This window comes from Elephas maximus, chromosome 11 (assembly GCF_024166365.1).
Source record: "Elephas maximus indicus isolate mEleMax1 chromosome 11, mEleMax1 primary haplotype, whole genome shotgun sequence".
Taxonomy (NCBI): domain Eukaryota; kingdom Metazoa; phylum Chordata; class Mammalia; order Proboscidea; family Elephantidae; genus Elephas; species Elephas maximus.
The window spans coordinates 98,076,968-98,095,111 of NC_064829.1; the positions used below are offsets into that span (position 1 = coordinate 98,076,968).

An 18,144-nucleotide genomic window follows, 5' to 3' on the forward strand; every position below is an offset into this window, starting at 1 on the left:
GGGAGCAGCCACAACATTCGTAGGAGGCGACAGGTCGCGACGGCAGCGACAGGTGGTATGGGGGGGTGGCTGAAATCTGTAAAGCGTTTCCCAACTCTCGTTCTAAGGTGAGGGAATACTATTTCCGTAGACTTCATCTCCTTGTTCCTCTTCTCTCCCCTGGGGACTCCAGGGTTCCTAGGTCCGCCATCAAGGCGGGGCTTGAAGCCCCCGGGTTGGGGGGAGCGGTGCTGCCCCTCCTCCGGCGGTGATGTCACTCCCCGCGGCCCCCCCCCCCCCCCGGCAGCTTCTCGCTGCCCAGAGCTGCCGGGGCTGGGTCACCCCTCCCCCCATTGCCAGCCCCGGATCCCCCATCCCCATCTCGCCACGACTTGGGGTGAGTACGGGGGAGGGGCGAAGGCTCAAGGACTGGGGGCGGTGAGAGCCCAAATCCCAGTTTCAGAGGCGGGGGACTCGGGAGACGGGGACCCAAAGATTACAGCGGAGAGATCCCCCCAATTCCTAGCTTTGGGGGTCAAGGTAATTGGAGGGTCTCGGGAAACCAAGGATCGTAGGCAGGGAGTCCCCCATATTTTCAGTTTTTAGTGTCCGGGAGGCCCCCTTTCCTGGATTTGAAACTAATGGGAATGGGGGCGGAGAAAAGAGGAAGGGGGTCTTAGAAATTCCAGTGCCTTGGGAAATGGGGCAGGGAACGTTGGGAGGGAGCGCCAAGGATAACGGAGGTGGGAGTTTGGAGCTCTCGGGAATTTTGTGCCTCGAGGGCCTGGGAAAAGATAGATTGGGAAGGGGTGGGGGAAGGTTCTGGAGAAAGGGACAGAAACTGGCCTCCCCTTCCTGGTGTCCATTGCTGAAAATCGAGTCCACTTTCCCTGGGCTGACAGGGCTGGGTGTCCCGTGAAGCCTCCTCCTCTCTAATGGATGGGTGGAGAGTCCAGGCTCCCAAATTCCCCTCATACCCTGGTGAGATCTGGGGCGGGCCATGAGGATGTGGCGGAATCCAAATTCCCTGGGGCTCGATGGGGTCTGGGACATCCTCTTTAACACTGGGCCCTCCCCTGCTATCGTCCCTAATTCCGTGTCCCTTCCCTTATTCTCTCCATTCCAGCCCCCTCCAGCCCCCCACCTTCTCCCACACTTTCTGACCTCTGTGAAAACGCTTGAGCCCTTGCTTGTCTGCTGTCATAAGCAGAAAAGTGGAATGGAGAGGAGGGGAGCGGAGAGATTTAAGGGAGGATGGCAGATTTAGGTACTTACCCTAGCCCTTTATACTTATACCCAAGCCCCTGGTGCCTACCCAGCCCCTACGCCAGCCTCTGCCCCCACTTCCAATCTGCCCAGGAGCCTCACTCAATCTGGGCCCCAGTCCCTCACCTCAGCACTCACTGCTCCTGCCTGGGGGTACATCCAGAACTCGGGACAGAGAGGAGTAGGAAGCTCCGATGTCTTTTTCTCTGCCCTCCTGGATCCCATCAGAGATTTGAGGGATGCCTGAGGGTCCTGGATACTGGATCAGGGGGTGGTGGGGGAGCCCAGGGTCTGGGGGAAGGGAGTGAAGGAAATCACATCCCTGGTCCGCAGGACTGGCCCAATTTCTGCAACTCTGCAGTGACGCAGCCCGAGTCCTGGCCAGGATGGGGGTTAGAGGGGTGATGGTGGGGGGGAGGAAACTGAGATGTTAGAGCTGCAGAGAGACACGGTGGAGGGGGGAGCACATGAGAGAGAGAGAGAGAGAGAGAGAGGCTCAGGGAGAGGGGGATAGAGGCCAAGAGAAGGGACATAGAGAGTAGGGGCAGAGACACTGAAGGCAGTGAATAGAGACCTGGGAAGGGGACAGAGACTCAGAAAGAGAAAGGACAGAGACCCAGAGAGAGGGCCGCTGAGATCCAATGAGAGCGGGACACAGATCCAGAGAGAGGGGGACAAAGACCCAGAGAGGGGAGAGATAGGCAGAGACCCAGAGAGAGAGGGGGCTGGGGGGAAGGCAAACAGGGACAGAGAGGGTTAACGCACAGGGGGGTGTCCAAGAATTAAGGGGAAGGGAAGAGAGACCCAGAGAAAAGAGTACACAGACCCAGAGAGAGGGAGACAGAGACCTGGAAAGGGAAAGGGCAGAGGCCCGGGGGAGGCTGGGGAACAGACGGAGGAGGGCCAATTCGGGGGTGTGTGGGTGTCAGAGACCAAGAAGAAAGGGACAAAAACCCAGAGGAAGGGGTACAGAGACCCAGAAATAGAAATGACAGATACCTAGAGAGAAGGGGTGGCAGAGAAGTACAGAAAGGTGGCGGGGACAGAGCCTCAAGGAGAGAGACCGCTAACAGAAAGGCACTGACCGAGAGAGACTCAGAGACGGGAGAGGGGGAACTGAGGCCCAGAAAGAAGAAGGGCAAAGACTCATAAGGAGGGGGAGAGTCAGAAAACAAGGGGACAGAGACCCAGAAAAGAGGGGCCAGAATTTCAGAAATGGGGAGACAGGGAACACGGAGGACAAACATTCAGAAAGAGGGGTGAAAAACAGACTCCGAGAGACACAGGAACGGGAGCAGGGGTGGGATGGGGAGGCGATACGAACCAGCCGCCGCACCTGCAGAGGGAGGCGGCAGGCCAGGGAAGGTGCAGCGCGAGGACACCCGCAGCCCCTGACCCACCCACTTCGCTCCCACAGGCTCCACCTTCTGTCGCCGCAACCGCTGGCCCCGCCCCAGCCCCCTGCGCCTGCGTCCTGCAGCCCGCCGGCTGAGCCACCCGAGGGGGCGGGGCCTGACCCGCTTCAGAGCGGTCCGTCTTGCTCTGGCCCCGCCCCTTCATTAATCACACCCCCGGCTCTCCGTCTCTTCCCGCTACCGGTCCTCTTTGACACAACTCCGCCCCATTTACCATTGGTCGCACTGATTGCCTAGGCAATGCTTCCTGGGACATTGGCTACTTTCTCTGCAGAACTGGGCCCCCTTGTTGCTCCCTTAGCATTCCCTCCTCTCCAGTCCTTATCCATCTGTTGCTTCTTCCGTCGGCAGTCTTCCGTTCTCTAGGCTTCGAGCCCTTTCTCCACCAATTGGAAGATCTCGATTTGCCCTGTAAGGCCCCACTGACCCTTACAGGTCTCTCTCTAAGCAGTCTGACCCCCAGATTCCAGACCCCACCCGTTTTCCGTCCAGCCCGGTTGCTTTGTATTCTCTGCCAGTTTCCGCTTTCCCATAGCATCATCTCTCAGTCCAACCAGGACCCTTATTCTTGATCTCCATTCTCACTTATCCCTGCTCTGCCTCCATCCAGCCTGGCTGCTTTCAAGCCCCTTAAAGCTCCTTCCCTCCCTTAGTCTCTCCTTCCCACAGTCCACTCAAGGCGTTTTATGCTATTTGTAGAACCCACCCACCTTCCGCAGTCCCTCCCCATCCACCCTGACATTCATTCTCCCGGCCCTGTCCTGTCTAACCAGGCCGAGCATGCAGCCTCAGCTCCGCCGCTCATTTAGCCCCGCCCTTTCCATAGTGCTAGCCATACCCCCCAGGTTTCTAGGCCTCGTTCATATTCCCCCCTTTTCATCGAGTCTCATTCTCTGTTCCTTCTCCCTAGCTCTTTCAGTTCAGCTTGGTCTCCTTCAGCCCTCTCCACTCTCAACTCTATTTCCCACCCCCTTTTGAGTCCCACCCCATCACTCACCTAATCCAATGAGGACTGTTTCTACCTTCTTCAGCCCCGCCCCTTTGTAAGCTCCGCCTCTCCCAGTCCCTTCCCTGTTAGGGATCCAACCCGGCCTTCTCTATCGGCCCCTCCCCACGGAGTGTTGCCTGCAGTCCCCGCCCCCAACTCAGTCCAATCAGGACAGCTTCTCCCACTGTGGCCCCGCTCCCCGCTCCACCCACCATGGCCAGTCAGGCCTTTTAAATAGCTTTGGCTTGTCCCCTCCCTCTACCCTGCCGCCCTTTTTTTTGAGTTCCAGCAGGTCTCTTTCTCATATCTAGCCCTCCACCTTCTTTCTCCCTGCGCCGCCAAGCCAGGCGAAATTAGAGGCCCGCTCTTTTACACCTCGCTCCGCCCCTTCTCTCAAGACTATCCAATCCCTGTTTCTCATCTGCGGCCCCGCCCCGTCCAGCCAGGCAACGTTCTAGCCCCTCCCCGTTCCCTGCCTCAACCCCGCCCCACCTCCCCCGAGGCCCCACCCTCTCCATCCCACCTCGTCTTCTCGCCCATTCACGTCTGCTTCTCCCCCTGAGGCTCCGCCCCCGACACCTGTCACTTCCTCCCACCCAATCAAGGTTACCTCTCTCCGTACGGCCCCGCCCCCGAGTCCCCGCCCCTCCCGCCCCGCCCCCCGTCCAATGCTGAGCTCAGTCTGCGTCTCGTCCTTCCGCGGGCGCCAGGGGGCCAGCAAGCAGCAGTCGGCTACGCCGCCGCCCGAGTCCCCGCCGCCGCTGCCCCCGCCGCCGCCGCCGCAGCAGCAGCCTGCGCAGCCCGGACCCGCCGCGTCCCCGGCGGGCCCCCCGGCACCCCGCGGGCCCGGGGGCCGGCGCGCCAAGCCATGCCCCGGGCTGCCGGCGGCGGCCATGGGGCGGCACGGCGGCGGCGGTGGCGACAGCGGCAAGATCGTGATCAACGTGGGCGGTGTGCGCCATGAGACGTACCGCTCGACGCTGCGCACCCTGCCGGGGACGCGGCTGGCCGGCCTGACAGAGCCCGAGGCGGCGGCGCGCTTCGACTACGACCCGGGCTCAGACGAGTTCTTCTTCGACCGGCACCCGGGTGTCTTCGCCTACGTGCTCAACTACTATCGCACTGGCAAGCTGCACTGCCCGGCCGACGTGTGCGGGCCGCTCTTTGAGGAGGAGCTCGGCTTCTGGGGCATCGACGAGACCGACGTGGAGGCCTGCTGTTGGATGACCTACCGCCAGCACCGCGACGCCGAGGAGGCGCTCGACTCCTTCGAAGCGCCGGACCCGGCGGGCGCTGCCAACGCCGCCAACGCCGCGGGCGCGCACGACGGCGGCCTGGACGACGAGGCGGGCGCCGGAGGCGGTGGCCTGGACGGCGCGGGCGGCGAGCTCAAGCGCTTGTGCTTCCAGGACGCAGGCGGCGCCGGGGGGCCGCCAGGGGGCGCGGGCGGCGCGGGAGGAACGTGGTGGCGTCGCTGGCAGCCCCGTGTGTGGGCGCTCTTCGAGGACCCCTACTCGTCGCGGGCAGCCAGGGTGAGCGTGCTCTTGGAGCCCCCTACTCCCACCCCACCTCTCCAGGCGCCCCCAGACCCTCATTGGCGCCCCATCCCCACCCTCAGAATCTCATGGGCTCATTCGAACCCCTCTTCGCCTCTCTCCCCTCAACCCCTAGTCTTCCTGACTCCTGAACACACCCCCCTCTCCCCTGCACCCCACAGATCCTCAGGAAACCTTCCCCAACCTTCAGAATCTCCTAGACCTGTCCAAACCCCACACTGTTTCTCCCGGCCAAACGAAAACCTTCTCCCCAATCCTTGATCTCCTGGGCTTCTCTAAATGACACCTTTCCCTCCCCTCCCCCCCTTCCGCCTTTCCCAGCCACCTCTAAGACCCTCAGAAGACCTTTTCGAATCCTCAGAGTCTTCTGAGCTCCTGTATACCCCTCCTGGGCCACCTCCCAGACCCACAGAAGATGCCACTTCCCAGCCCTCGAAGTGTCCCGGACCCTGCGGAACCCCCTTCCCACTTCCCCTAAGTTCCTCAGACCCTCCGAAGCACCCCTCTTCAACCCACAATCTCTCAGGTTCTGCAAACGATTCCTCGGTTTCCCCTTTAGCACTCTCAAGCCCAGAAGACTCCTCTCTCAGAGTCTGAATCTCCTGGTGATTTTTTACCTGCCTCCCCTCCCCTTCTACCCTCTACCTTTTAGAGGACACTCCATTCCAACTCACTTTCCTGGCCCCATCTGAACCCCTAAAATGCTTACTCCTGCCAGGACACTTCTCTGCCTGGGTTATCTTCTGTATGGGCCCCCTCTGTGTTCATGTGTCTTCTCACATTCACCTCTCTAACTCCCATCCTAAAGACTTTTCCCCTAAAGCTCCAGACTTCTCTCAAGCCCTTCATACTCCTCTTTGGTGTCTCCAGAAGACCCCTGGGCCCTATAATATGCCTTTCCCCTACAGAAACCCCCATCCATCCTCCAGAATCGATTCTTCCTCATCCACAGATTCTCCCAGTTTCTCTCTTCCATTGTTTAAACTGCACAACTCACTTTCTGTCTCTCGGGTCCCCCCCAGAGCCCCTCAGTCCCTTTCCTGGTCAATCAAGTGTCCTCCTCTTTTCACTTCCCCTTCTACCCTAGAACTTTTTCTAACTACAATCCTTGGGACCCCCTTCATCAGCACAAAAACTTCTCCCTCAAAATAACTTCCAGAACTTCTCCCCCCTCCCCCCCCCCCAGCGCTGTTTTCCCATCCTCCCTCAAACCCCTCCAGTCGAAAGCCCAGGACTGAGGCCCTCGGCCTCTTCCCCCCGTAAAAAAAAAACGAATCAAAGAGCACCCACCCCAGCTAAGACCCTTTGCTCCTCCATTCTTTCCTACAGTCTTATCTCCCTCAAATTTCCAGATTTTTCCCAAAGCTCCCTCCGTCTTCCCAAAAAACTTTCCTCTAACAGCTGCAACTTCCCAGACTAAATAGCTACACTCTCCCCTAAACTTCCTCCTCCCCATAACTGTGGCCCTCAGGCTCCGGAGACAGAAATTGTTGGAGAGGGACAGTTTTAAAATGGGAGGAATTGGAAAGAGGGGCGATTCAGCCTCGCCCCGCTTCCCGGTTTCCTGGGGTCCCAAACACTCAGAGGAGCAGGCCCCGGTCCCCTCCCCCCACCGTGCCGTGTCCTGGGCCGGAAAGGACGCAGAGCCGCAGTGCTGCATTCGCGCCGAAGGAGGGAGCGAGGGGGAGGGGTGCCCCCCCCCCCGAGGCACTGCATAAAGTTTGGTTCCCGGGAAGCGCTGAGTTGGCAAGATTTGGGGTTGGGTGGGGGGAGGTGGGGAGGAGGAGGTGCGGAAGGGACATGGCCCCAGATGGCCCCTCAGGCCTCTGAGCGTCCCCCTCGCCCATGGCCTGGGGCGCCCTTCCCTCCTGTGACCCCATTGAAGGGTGCTGAGGTGAGGAGGAGGCTGGAGGTAGAGGCCTGCTGTGATGATCAGACTAGGGGTCTGGGACAGCTACGGAGGTCACCCATTTACTTTGAAAATGTATTTTGAGTGTCCACAGAGTGTCAGGTGCCTCCTAGCCTCTAAGTGAGGTTGCTTGAGAGAGTTGGGAGCTGAGGCCAGTGCAAAGTGGAGGGTCCGGCCCTACCTCCCCCTTGCTCCCTTCCCCATAATCTTTCCTTTCCTTCTTACAGGGACTCCATGCCCTCCAACTCCTTTTGCTTTTGAACTGTCTCGGGGAGAAAAGGGTTAAACCAAACCTACGCTGTCTAGCATCTGCAGCTGCGCACTGCGGCGAGTGGCCACCTTCCCTTTCTTGTTCTGGGAGGAAAGGAGTTAAACAAACACCTGGCCTGCGGCCTCCCACTGCGAAGCTGGGCACTGCGGCTGCGCAGTGCCTGCTCCGCTCCGGCCCGGAAAGAGTTAAGCCGACCTCCAGCCGTTGCGCCTGCGCACTGCATTGGGGAGCTGTCCGTGGTGCTGGCCGCCGCGCCCCGCCCCCCGGCCCGGCTGCCCGCCCCCACTGCAGTGCCGCAGCCTGCGCCGTGCGCCCGGCTTGGAGGGGGCGGGGGAGCACCGGGCATGCGCTCTGCGGAGGCCTCCGGCCTCTGAAACTACTGCGGAGAAATGGGGAGGGAAGCAAAGAGGGCCAGCGCAGACCCCTGGTCCACCCCGAGGTCCAGGGTTTCCTGCGTGATCTGACACTGGCCCCCTCTCTGCTCTGCAAACTCTCCCCAAGAACAGACCCCGCCCCCTCACCTCTATGGAGAAAGGGTGGTGTGGAGAGGGACAGTGGTGACCCTGTCCGGTCCCAAGGTCCACTCTGCAGCCCGACTCTGGAGCCTCTCTCTGCTCTGTACCCCAGATTGAAGTCAAGCCCCTTCTCCCCAGCCTCTTCCTCTTCTGTACCTATCTGATTAAAGCCCCCTTCTTGCCCCGATGCCAACCCCTTCCCCTCCCCTCCATGTATCTGATAAAGCCCATTCTCCTCTCTAGGTCCTGACCCATCCCCTTCCTTCTCCAAGACCTTGACCCCACGCTGTCTTCAAGGCTTTAATCAGAACCCACACCATTATTTTGCAGGATTCCTGTCTGCCCCCCAATCCTGAAATAGCCCAGACATCTCACCCCCTTTCTATTTCCTGCAACTCTGACCAAAGCCCCCTCTCATATTTGTTTCTGACTCTGTTGTCTTTCTTAGCTCAAACTCTGCCCGTTTTGCTCCAGAACCTGAAACCCTGGGCCCGCTCCCCATTCTATGTCTTCTTCGCTCTTTGCAGTCTTAACTATTCACCCTTTCCCTTCTTTAGGGCTCTGACCCCCCCCCCCCCACCGGTGGCTTCATTCTGGGCTGTCTTTTCTAGGTGAAGTTCTCAACCAGCCTTTTGCTTTTCTGGGTCCTGAAACTTGGCACTGTCTCCTCTCCAAGGGCCTTAAACCCTGGCCCTTTCCCTTCTCTGAGATCTCCACCTTGCCCACCCCCACCGACTCATGCCCCATACCCTAATAATACCTGAAATCTTCTTTCTGTGTTCTGAGCACTGTATTTGGAGCCAAGCCCTTTGTACATCCATGTAATAGAATCCCCTGAAAAACCTGAGGTTCAGAAGCTTAAGTTGTGTGCCTTCGAGTCAGTTTTAACTCATAGCAACCCCATGTGACAGAATAAAACTGCCTCGTAGGGTTTCCTAGGTTATAATCTTTATGGAAACAGATCACCAGTTTTTTTCCTGTGGAGCGGCTACTGGGTTCGAACTGCCAACATTTCTTTTAGCAGCCATTGCCCAAGCTAGGCAGAGGAAAAGCCATATTCACACCCAGGCTGAGCCTTAACCACATCATGGTTCTGTCTCCCTGCCCTCCCTCTCCCCTTCTTCCCTCAGCTCCAAGCTGACACCCAAAGACTCTGAGACACAGAAGGTGTGTGATCTTAGTCTCCCTCTCTCCCAGATCCCATAGCAGAACCCCCGAGCCCTGCCTGGGAGCCCTGAAGTAGAACATAGGGAACAAGAGGAGTAGGGAGGTGGTCTGGGAGGCAAAGAGCCAGGATTTGCCATTTCCAGGGAAGAATTTGCCCATGTACTGCTTCTGCAGGGACCAACTCCTTTCCCATGTTGCGGTGGGGAGGGTTGTCTTTGTTCCTTTCCTTTGGCCAGCTTTGGAGGGGAGAACAGGATGGAGGAAGTGATGGAGCAAGGGGGTTGGGACACCTGGATTCCCTTTGAGTTTGGGGCTAGGAGGCTGGGAGAAGGGGCCCTGGAAGGCTCTTGCCAAGATGCTGGTAGACCAGATGCCCAGGTCAGTCACCTCTTGCCCTCTCTCTCCCACCCTGTCCTACAGTATGTGGCCTTTGCCTCACTGTTCTTCATCCTCATCTCCATCACCACCTTCTGCCTGGAGACTCACGAGGGCTTCATTCACATCAGCAACAAGACCGTGACGCAGGCTTCCCCAATCCCCGGGGCACCGCCAGAGAACATCACCAATGTGGAGGTGGAAACGGAGCCCTTCCTGACCTACGTGGAGGGCGTGTGTGTGATCTGGTTCACCTTTGAATTCCTCATGCGCATCACCTTCTGTCCTGACAAGGTGGAGTTCCTCAAGAGTAGCCTCAACATCATTGACTGCGTGGCCATCCTGCCTTTCTACTTAGAGGTGGGCCTCTCGGGCCTCAGCTCCAAGGCCGCCAAGGATGTGCTGGGCTTCCTGCGGGTTGTTCGCTTCGTGCGCATTCTGCGCATCTTCAAGCTGACCCGCCACTTTGTGGGGCTGCGCGTGCTGGGCCACACGCTTCGTGCCAGCACCAATGAGTTCCTGCTCCTCATCATCTTTCTGGCGCTGGGTGTTCTCATCTTTGCCACCATGATCTACTACGCTGAGCGCATTGGCGCTGACCCCGATGACATCCTGGGTTCCAACCACACCTATTTCAAGAACATCCCCATCGGCTTCTGGTGGGCCGTCGTCACCATGACCACGCTGGGCTATGGAGACATGTACCCCAAGACGTGGTCAGGGATGCTGGTCGGGGCACTGTGTGCTCTGGCGGGGGTGCTCACCATCGCCATGCCCGTGCCTGTCATTGTCAACAACTTTGGCATGTACTATTCGCTGGCTATGGCCAAGCAGAAGCTGCCCAAGAAGAAGAACAAACATATCCCTCGGCCCCCGCAGCCTGGCTCTCCTAACTACTGCAAGCCTGACCCGCCCCCACCACCCCCACCCCACCCTCACCATGGCAGTGGCGGCATCAGCCCCCCACCTCCCATCACCCCACCCTCCATGGGGGTGACTGTTGCTGGGACCTACCCACCGGGCCCCCATACGCACCCCGGGCTGCTCAGGGGGGGAGCGGGTGGGCTCGGGATCATGGGGCTGCCTCCTCTACCGGCCCCTGGGGAGCCTTGCCCATTGGCTCAGGAGGAGGTGATTGAGATCAACCGGGCAGGTGAGCTTGGGGGGTGAGGGGTGGAGGTGTGGGGTCAGGATGGAGACCAATGGGAAAAGGTGGAGAGGTCTTAAGGGGAGCACAAGATGGTTGCTGAAGTTCAGAGACACTGGAGTGGTCAGCAACAGAGAGCGAATAGAGACCAAGAAACAGCAGGAGCTAAGGGCATGGAGGAAGCACTGAAAGAGACAAGTCACAGAGAAGCACAGATTTTGCATGAAAGAGACAGTTTTGAAGAGAGACAGGCTCGCAGCCAAGGTACCCAGAGGGTTCAGAGAGACAAAGGCAGTGGGAGGCCGGATAATCAGCAAACAGTGAGAAAGACTCAGAGAAAGAGAGAGGGATTCCCACATGAACTTGAATGAATACATGAGTCGGGGCAGGCCAGAGGCAGAAGCCAGGGCACAGTTACAGAATGTGAGGGTGTCCCAGAGACAAGGCTAAGCAAAGAAAGTCTGAGGCAGGGAAGCCAGACACCAAGAGATTGTCACTGTAAACACAGAGAAACGGGACTTGAGCGAGAGGAGTGAGAAAGGACGGAGAGATTGAGACAGGTAGAAAGTTCGGATTTTAATGACAGTGAAACCAAGAGAGGGAGACCGACTTCAGAACCAAAAGTCAGAGGCCAAGGCATAGAGACTCAGAGGGTCAGGGTCAGGGTTAGATGGATGGTCACATGACCTACACGGCATCTTGGAGAGCAGGGTCCAGTGGGCTCTGCCTACCTGCCTGTCCTCTAGCTAAGAGGCAGTCTGAGAAGGGTCTGAGAGAGCAGTCCAGAGAGCTGTTGCTGGGAGGAAGGGAGATGAGGGGAGAAGAAAGTGAACTGTGTATGCGTGTGTGCCCCTCCCCCCCGGGGAGTCTGGGCCTCTGAGAGGCCAGAATTTGGGTGTCCGGGAGGAGGGAGAGAATGGTGGGCCCCACCTCCCACCTTAAGTAGGTCAAGGAAGGAAGCTGGGCTGCCTGGCCCCCATCTTGCTCCCTCAGCTGCTGACCCAGTTTCACACCAATTAAAAATAGCTCGAGTCAGAGCCTAGGGGACCCCCAACCCCCCTTCCCTCATCTGTCACCTTTCCAACCCTTCTCCACTATGCCCTCTTCAGCACCCAACACCCTTCCCTGAACAACCACTTCCCAGCCCCCAGCACTGCCAACAATCTGCTCCCAACACCCTACCCCAGGCCTGTCCTTTCCAGAACCTTATACTCTCAGTTCACTGGAGCCAACCACCTCCACCCAACACCCTACCACAGCTGCCTTCCTGGCACCCAACTGGTTTCCCCCAACCACCTCTTCCCGACACCTGAACCCAGTCCTGGCTTGCTCAGCACCCAAGACCTGACCCAACCACCACTTCCTAGCACTCAATGCCTGCCCCTCAACCCAATGCTATCCAATACTCCAATACCCTTCCCAACACTCAACACTTTCCCCCCAACTAGCTCTACCCGGTATTCCAATACCATGCCCCATCACTCTTCCCTACTCCAATTGCTCTTTCCAGCAATCAATACCATGCCCTCAATCAACTCTATCCAATACTTCAATATTCTCAACACTCAATACGCTCCCCTTGATCAACTCCATTTAATACCCTATCACCCTTTCCTACCCCAGTTACTCTTCCCAACACTCAACACCCTTCCCCAGTGATCCCCTCCCCAAACCCACCAGCTACACCCTCTTAATATCCTCCCAACTGTGCCCCTCACACTACTCTTTCCACCACCCCTTCCCAATACCTTGCTCTACTTCCAATCACCTATTTCCAAAACCCAATGTCTTTGTAGTCCAACACCCTTTCCTTGCTGACAGCTACGGTAGAGTCCCCATGCCTGACTCTCTCCTTTGTGTCTCTGTCTGACCCCCCTTGGGATGAAGATCCCCGCCCCAATGGGGATCCAGCAGCAGCTGCACTTGCCCACGAGGACTGCCCAGCCATCGACCAGCCCGCCATGTCCCCGGAAGACAAAAGCCCCATCACCCCGGGAAGTCGAGGCCGCTACAGCCGCGACCGAGCCTGTTTCCTTCTCACGGACTATGCCCCGTCCCCTGATGGCTCCATCCGAAAAGGTGAGGCACCCTCCACTGGTCCCCTGAGACCCTCCCTCTCTCCCCCGCTAGGGGAGGAAGGAGAGGGCAATGGGGGAGGAGGTGCTGGACTTCTCCTGTCCCCTGGCCCCAAACCACCTCCCTCCCAGACCTGTCCCCCTAAAGTGTCCTCACCACTGACCCTTCACCTGTCTTTATTCCATCTTCATCTCCCCCCGCCCCACCCTGGACCCTCTGGCCTCTTCCCCCAACCCCAGCCACCGGTGCTCCCCCACTGGCTCCCCCAGACTGGCGTAAGCCAGGGCCCCCCAGCTTCTTGCCCGACCTCAACGCCAACGCTGCGGCCTGGATATCCCCCTAGTGGACGAACCCCTTCCCCCCGGGGTAAGTAGCCCCCCCTCTGATCTCCTTCCTCAGACTACCCCCACCCTCCTGACTAACCCCTCTGAGAACAGGCAGACCCAACTGACCGAGATCCCCTCCCACTCACTCTGAAAAGCTGCCCCCAATTAACCCCACCCCTGACACCTCCCGCCTTCCCCAGGACTTGCAATGCCCTTCACTAACTCCCATGAACTAACCCCAACCTCCCACACCTCATGCCTGACCCCTCTACCCCTCCCTCATGACTGACCTCATTCTCACCCCATTCACATCTCTCTCCCTGCCTCCATCCTTGAGTTTTTAATTTAATCAGGAAAACAGGGTGCACACCCTGGCTGCAGGATGGAGTGAGGAAGACTCAGTCATCCATCCAATCCTTTGCTAGTCCAGCCAGCACTTAGAAAGCACCCCTGTGTCCCAGGTGCGGTACTCAGTTTACAATGCGGAACAAAAGCCACCCGCCCCCTGCCCCCAGGAGCTCCCAGGTTGGTGGCGAGGAAGACAGAGACCTAACCTGTTGCCATCGAGTTGATTCCAACTCATAGCAACCCTATAGGACAGAGTAGAACTGCTCTGTAGAGTTTCCAAGGCTGTACTCTTTATGGAAGCAGACTGCCACATCTTTCTCCTATGGAGTGGCTGGTGGGTTCAAACTGCCAGCCTTTCCATTAGCAGCCAGGTGTTTAAACATGGTATCACCAAGATTCCTTGACAGACCTAGACAGTCTGGGAACCAGCTGCCCTGGAGTCAACTCTGATTCACGGCAACCCCATGTGTTTCAGAGTAGAACTGTGCACCATAGAAAGATTTTCAATGGCTGATTTTTTTGGAAATAGATGGCCAGGTCTTTCTTCCAAGGTGCCTCTGGGTGGACTCAAACTGCCAGTCTTTTTGTTAGCAGCCGAACATGTGTTAGTTATTTGTATCACCCAGGGACTCCAGACAGTCCCTATTTGGGTGATAGATGCTGAAGTCAAGGTAGCACAGAGCGCTGTGAGACAAGGTCACAGATCTCCCGGGATGGGGGTGAGGGAGCATCAGGAAAGGATGCAGGAGCTGGTATCCACTGTGAAATTTGAAGGATGCATAAGAGGAGGAAGTAATTCCATTAGACAGTAGTGATTAGAGGGAACAGTAGAAGCAAAGGCTGGGAGACTGGACCACAGGTGGAGAGGGACTAGTAGATGGGAACTAGGCAGGAGAGCAGAGGTTAGGCAAGGGCTAGGACCTTGTCCAGGGGACCTGGGCGGGCGGGGGGGGTAAGTGAGGGGGGAGGGGCAGGTCAGCTCTGGGTGTAGAAATACCCCTCTGGGGCCCTATGGGGCTGGACTGGTGGGAGACTGGAGGCCAGGATGGAGACTGGGATGAAGCTGGGGTGAAGCTCCATGGGAAGAGGGCAAGGCCAAGCTCAGGACCAGAGCTATGATGACAGGATGGAGGGGACAGGGCAGAGAGAGTCATGGGGTGAGGCAGGAGGGTTGGGTCTGGGGGCTGAAGACTGGTGAAGAGAGAAATAGAGTGAAGAGACATTTACTAGATGAATCATTTGGCAAACATATCCAAGCACTTACCAGGTGCTAGGCATTAACATATATTCTGTGAGCCTCAAACAACTCTAGATGATCCCTAGCTCCTTTCGTTCATCCACCCATCCACCCATCCACCCATCCATCCGCCAGCCAGCCAGCCAGCCAGCCAGCCAGCCAGCCAGCCAGCCAGCCAGCCAGCCAGCCAGCCAGCCAACCAGCCAACCAGCAACTAATTATTGAGGACACGGTTCCACTGGAGTTAAGGTAGCGAACAAAGCAAAAACCCCTTCAGTCATAGAGTTTATCATCTAAAGCAGGGGTTGGCCAACTACAGCTCCTGTTGTAAATAAAGCTTTATTGGAACATAGACACTGTCACACTACAATGGCAGAGTGGAGTACTTGCCACAGCAACCGTGTGGCAAATAGTTACCATCTGGGCCTTTACTGAAAAAGTCTGCCAACCCTCAAGTGGACAAAGTAGAAATCAGCAAGTAAGGAAAAAAAAAAAAAATAGTAATTACTCTGGCCACTTTAGGTAAGGAGGTCAAGGAAGGTCTCTTTGAAAAGGTGCCATGAAACCTGAAGAGTGAAAATGGCCAGCCACGCAGAAGGAACAGTGCGTGCAAAGGCCCTGAGGTGGGATGAGCTTGATTCAGGAAACAGCAGGGAGGCTGGATTGTGGCTGGAGCTGAGTGGGCAAGGGGAGAGGGCTGCCAGAGGGGGTATGAGGAGAAAGATCATGAGGGCTTTTGGGCTATGATGAGGAGGCCATATTTGATTTTAAATGTGATAGGAAACTACCATCAACAAACGTGTGTGCAGTCTTCCTTAGAAGGAGACTCATCCTAAAGGATCCTTGTTCTCAGCCTCAGGAGATGTTTTAGTGGAATTTGAGGAGCCTCCAGGGCCAGCCTCATCTAAATCCCCTCGTTTCCTAGAAATTCAGGGAGGGTCATGACCAACCTGAGGCCACCCAGCAGACAGGGACGGGAACCTAGGCTTCCAGAGGGACTACCTAGCCCCTCGTGTTCCATCCCTCCCTGTTACAGCCCCCCACCCCACATCCTCCTCCATCTTCATCTCCATTGCCTCTTCCCTCCCCCTGCTCCCCCCTCCCCCCTGCTTGGACCCAATTCTGTTATCCTTTGTTCCCCAACCCAGGTCTGGATGGGCCCCTGTGGGGTGGAGGGGGAATGGGGATGGGAAGGAGCTTGGGAATCTGGGGGAGGGATGATTTATGATGGGTGGGTGGGTTGTGAAGTCCCTGCTTCTCTTGCCTATGATGCCAAAATCCATTCATTGAACTCAAATAATGGCGGGAGCTGATGGGGCTGACTGAGTCCTCTGTCCCATTATATGTCCTGATTCCTTTCTGCTGCCCCTCACCTCCATCTGCCTCCCCCATCTCCTCCTGTTTCTTCCTTCCCCACTATCCTTCTTCCCCCAGACCCTTCTACCACTCTCCCTCCCTCCTGACCTGTCCTCCCCCTCTCCCTGACCCTCCCTTCTCAGTCTTCCTCCACCTCTTTCCTTCCCCACCCTCTAAGCCTAACCCTTGATATTCATTCCACTTCCTCCCCAGCCCTTTCCCTCATCCCTCCCCCCACCCCCACCAGCCATCCCCGGAAGCTCCTTCCATATTTGATGTCTCTGGCCGCCCCCCCACCCCATTTCACTGCTCCCCTCTACCGGGAAAACACCAGAGAGGAGGAAGAGGTCCCAGCGTTTCTCCATCCCCCCAACAGTAAGGCTGTGTTGGGGGGTCCCCTAGCCCTCTTCCCTCCCAGCGTGACTCTGTGTATTTCTGTCCCCAGCTCTTGTCACCGCCTGAGACCTCGCGAGACCCTCGGTCCCCCCCTGCCCCTTCCCCCCAGGTTAGCAATTGGGAATGGCTGGGAGGGGGTGTCCCCAAGATACTGGGCTTTGAATTCCCCCAGGCCCTCTCCGGAGGGCCAAGACACCCTTCACACTCACTGCCCAGAAAAGCCATAGAACTCCCCCAGACACTTACTGAACGCTGAAGACACTGAAATTTTCAAGAAACCACACAATCTATCAAGACACTGTTGCAGCCTTCAGGAACACTTGTTAGAATCCTAAAGGCTTCTTGGACTCTAAGATATCCCCTTAGAACCTTCTGGATAAGCCTTGCCTGCTCTTACCCTCGGAATGTTCATAATGACCCCCAAAGCCACTGCCAACTTCTCCATTTAGACCCCCCATGGACCGCACCACCCATCTTCCCTTTCTTCCCTACAACTAAGCTAGACCTTCCAGACCACACCCCAGTTCCCCCAAGCACTTTCCATCGGCTGCATCCCCTACATGCATCCCCCCCAAGCCCCTCCCCAGTGCCCAGAGCTTCCTGCCCATGTACCCACCATTCCGCCTTGCTGCCCCCCACCTTTCTGCCTCAGATGAGGGAGCCAACGGGGCGGGGATAGGGGGACGGGCTGCGGTGGGGCGGGGGTGGGGGGAGGCTCGGTGGACACCACCCTGCCTCCTAACCTGAAGTCTCTCCCCTTCCCCATGTCTTAACCTTTCTCGTGGATGCTGACTGACTCTCGAATTTGTCCACTTCTCTCTCTCTCCATCTCCTGTCTGTCCATCTGCCTCTGATTTTTGCTATCTCTTTTTGTCTCTACCTCTCTGTGTCTCTATCTCCGTTATCTTTTCTCTCTGTGTGTCTCTTATCCCCTCTCGCTTTCTTTTTCTGTCTCTCACCTTCTCTCTCTGGGTATCTCTTGTCCTGTCCTCCATTTCTTTCTCTCGCCTTTTTCGGTCCCTGTCTCCTTTTCCATCTCCTATGCTGTCTCTCTGTCTCTCCTCTGTCTTTGGTTCTCTCCCTGTCTGTCGGACCCTCTCCCTGCACCCCCTCCCTCACGCGTCCTCCCGTGTGTTTCTGCCCCCTTCCTCGCTTCCCCCTCCCTCCCCAGGTTACGAGAAATCCCGCAGCCTGAGCAGCATCGCGGGCCTGAGCGGGGTGTCCTTGCGCCTTGCGCCCCTTGCCACGCCCCCCGGCTCTCCCCGGGCCGCCCGCCGCGCTCCCCCAACCCTGCCCTCCATCCTCTAGCGCTCCCCTCCCCCCTGTGGGGGGACTCGGGGGTGACCGGGAAGAAGATCAAAGGAGCTGGGGGTGGGGGGTGGGGAAAAGGGTTTTTCTAAAAAAATATATCAAAACGTCATTAATAATATGCAACCGAGACGACGACGCCAGCAGACACCCCCGGGCCCCTCGCCACCTGGGCCCCCAGGATGGAGGGGGAGGGGCCAGTGCCCGTCCCCTCGGCTCTTTCCCACCCCCAAAATAAAGCCTTCTCAGGTCTCCATGAGCCATAGGACACCCACCCTCCCTCCCATCAACTCGTGTAAATGATGCCAACTACATCTTGGGGCACCTCTCCTACCCACACTCTGCATGCCTCCCTTAGCCCGGGCCCTCCCCTCCACCACAGCAATAAGCCGCCAGGGGCTGCATGCTACGCATTCGAGGGGAGGGGCACTCTGGGAAGGGGGCTGGGACCTCCCACCCTTCACCCCAAGAGGACATCCCAACCGATGTTGATTATATGAAAAAAACAA

General features: G+C 57.6%; 1 protein-coding gene across 1 annotated transcript; it reads left to right on the plus strand.

The window, feature by feature from the left end:
- Nucleotides 1–4,316: 4,316 nt before the first annotated feature.
- KCNC3 (potassium voltage-gated channel subfamily C member 3) lies at nucleotides 4,317–17,706 on the plus strand. The gene is given in 7 exon segments (XM_049901579.1): nucleotides 4,317–5,180; nucleotides 9,487–10,594; nucleotides 12,476–12,667; nucleotides 12,904–12,926; nucleotides 12,928–13,030; nucleotides 16,377–16,436; nucleotides 17,499–17,706. Coding segments are annotated over 6 exon segments (2,307 nt in total). The 3' UTR covers nucleotides 16,394–16,436; nucleotides 17,499–17,706.
- Nucleotides 17,707–18,144: the final 438 nt, after the last annotated feature.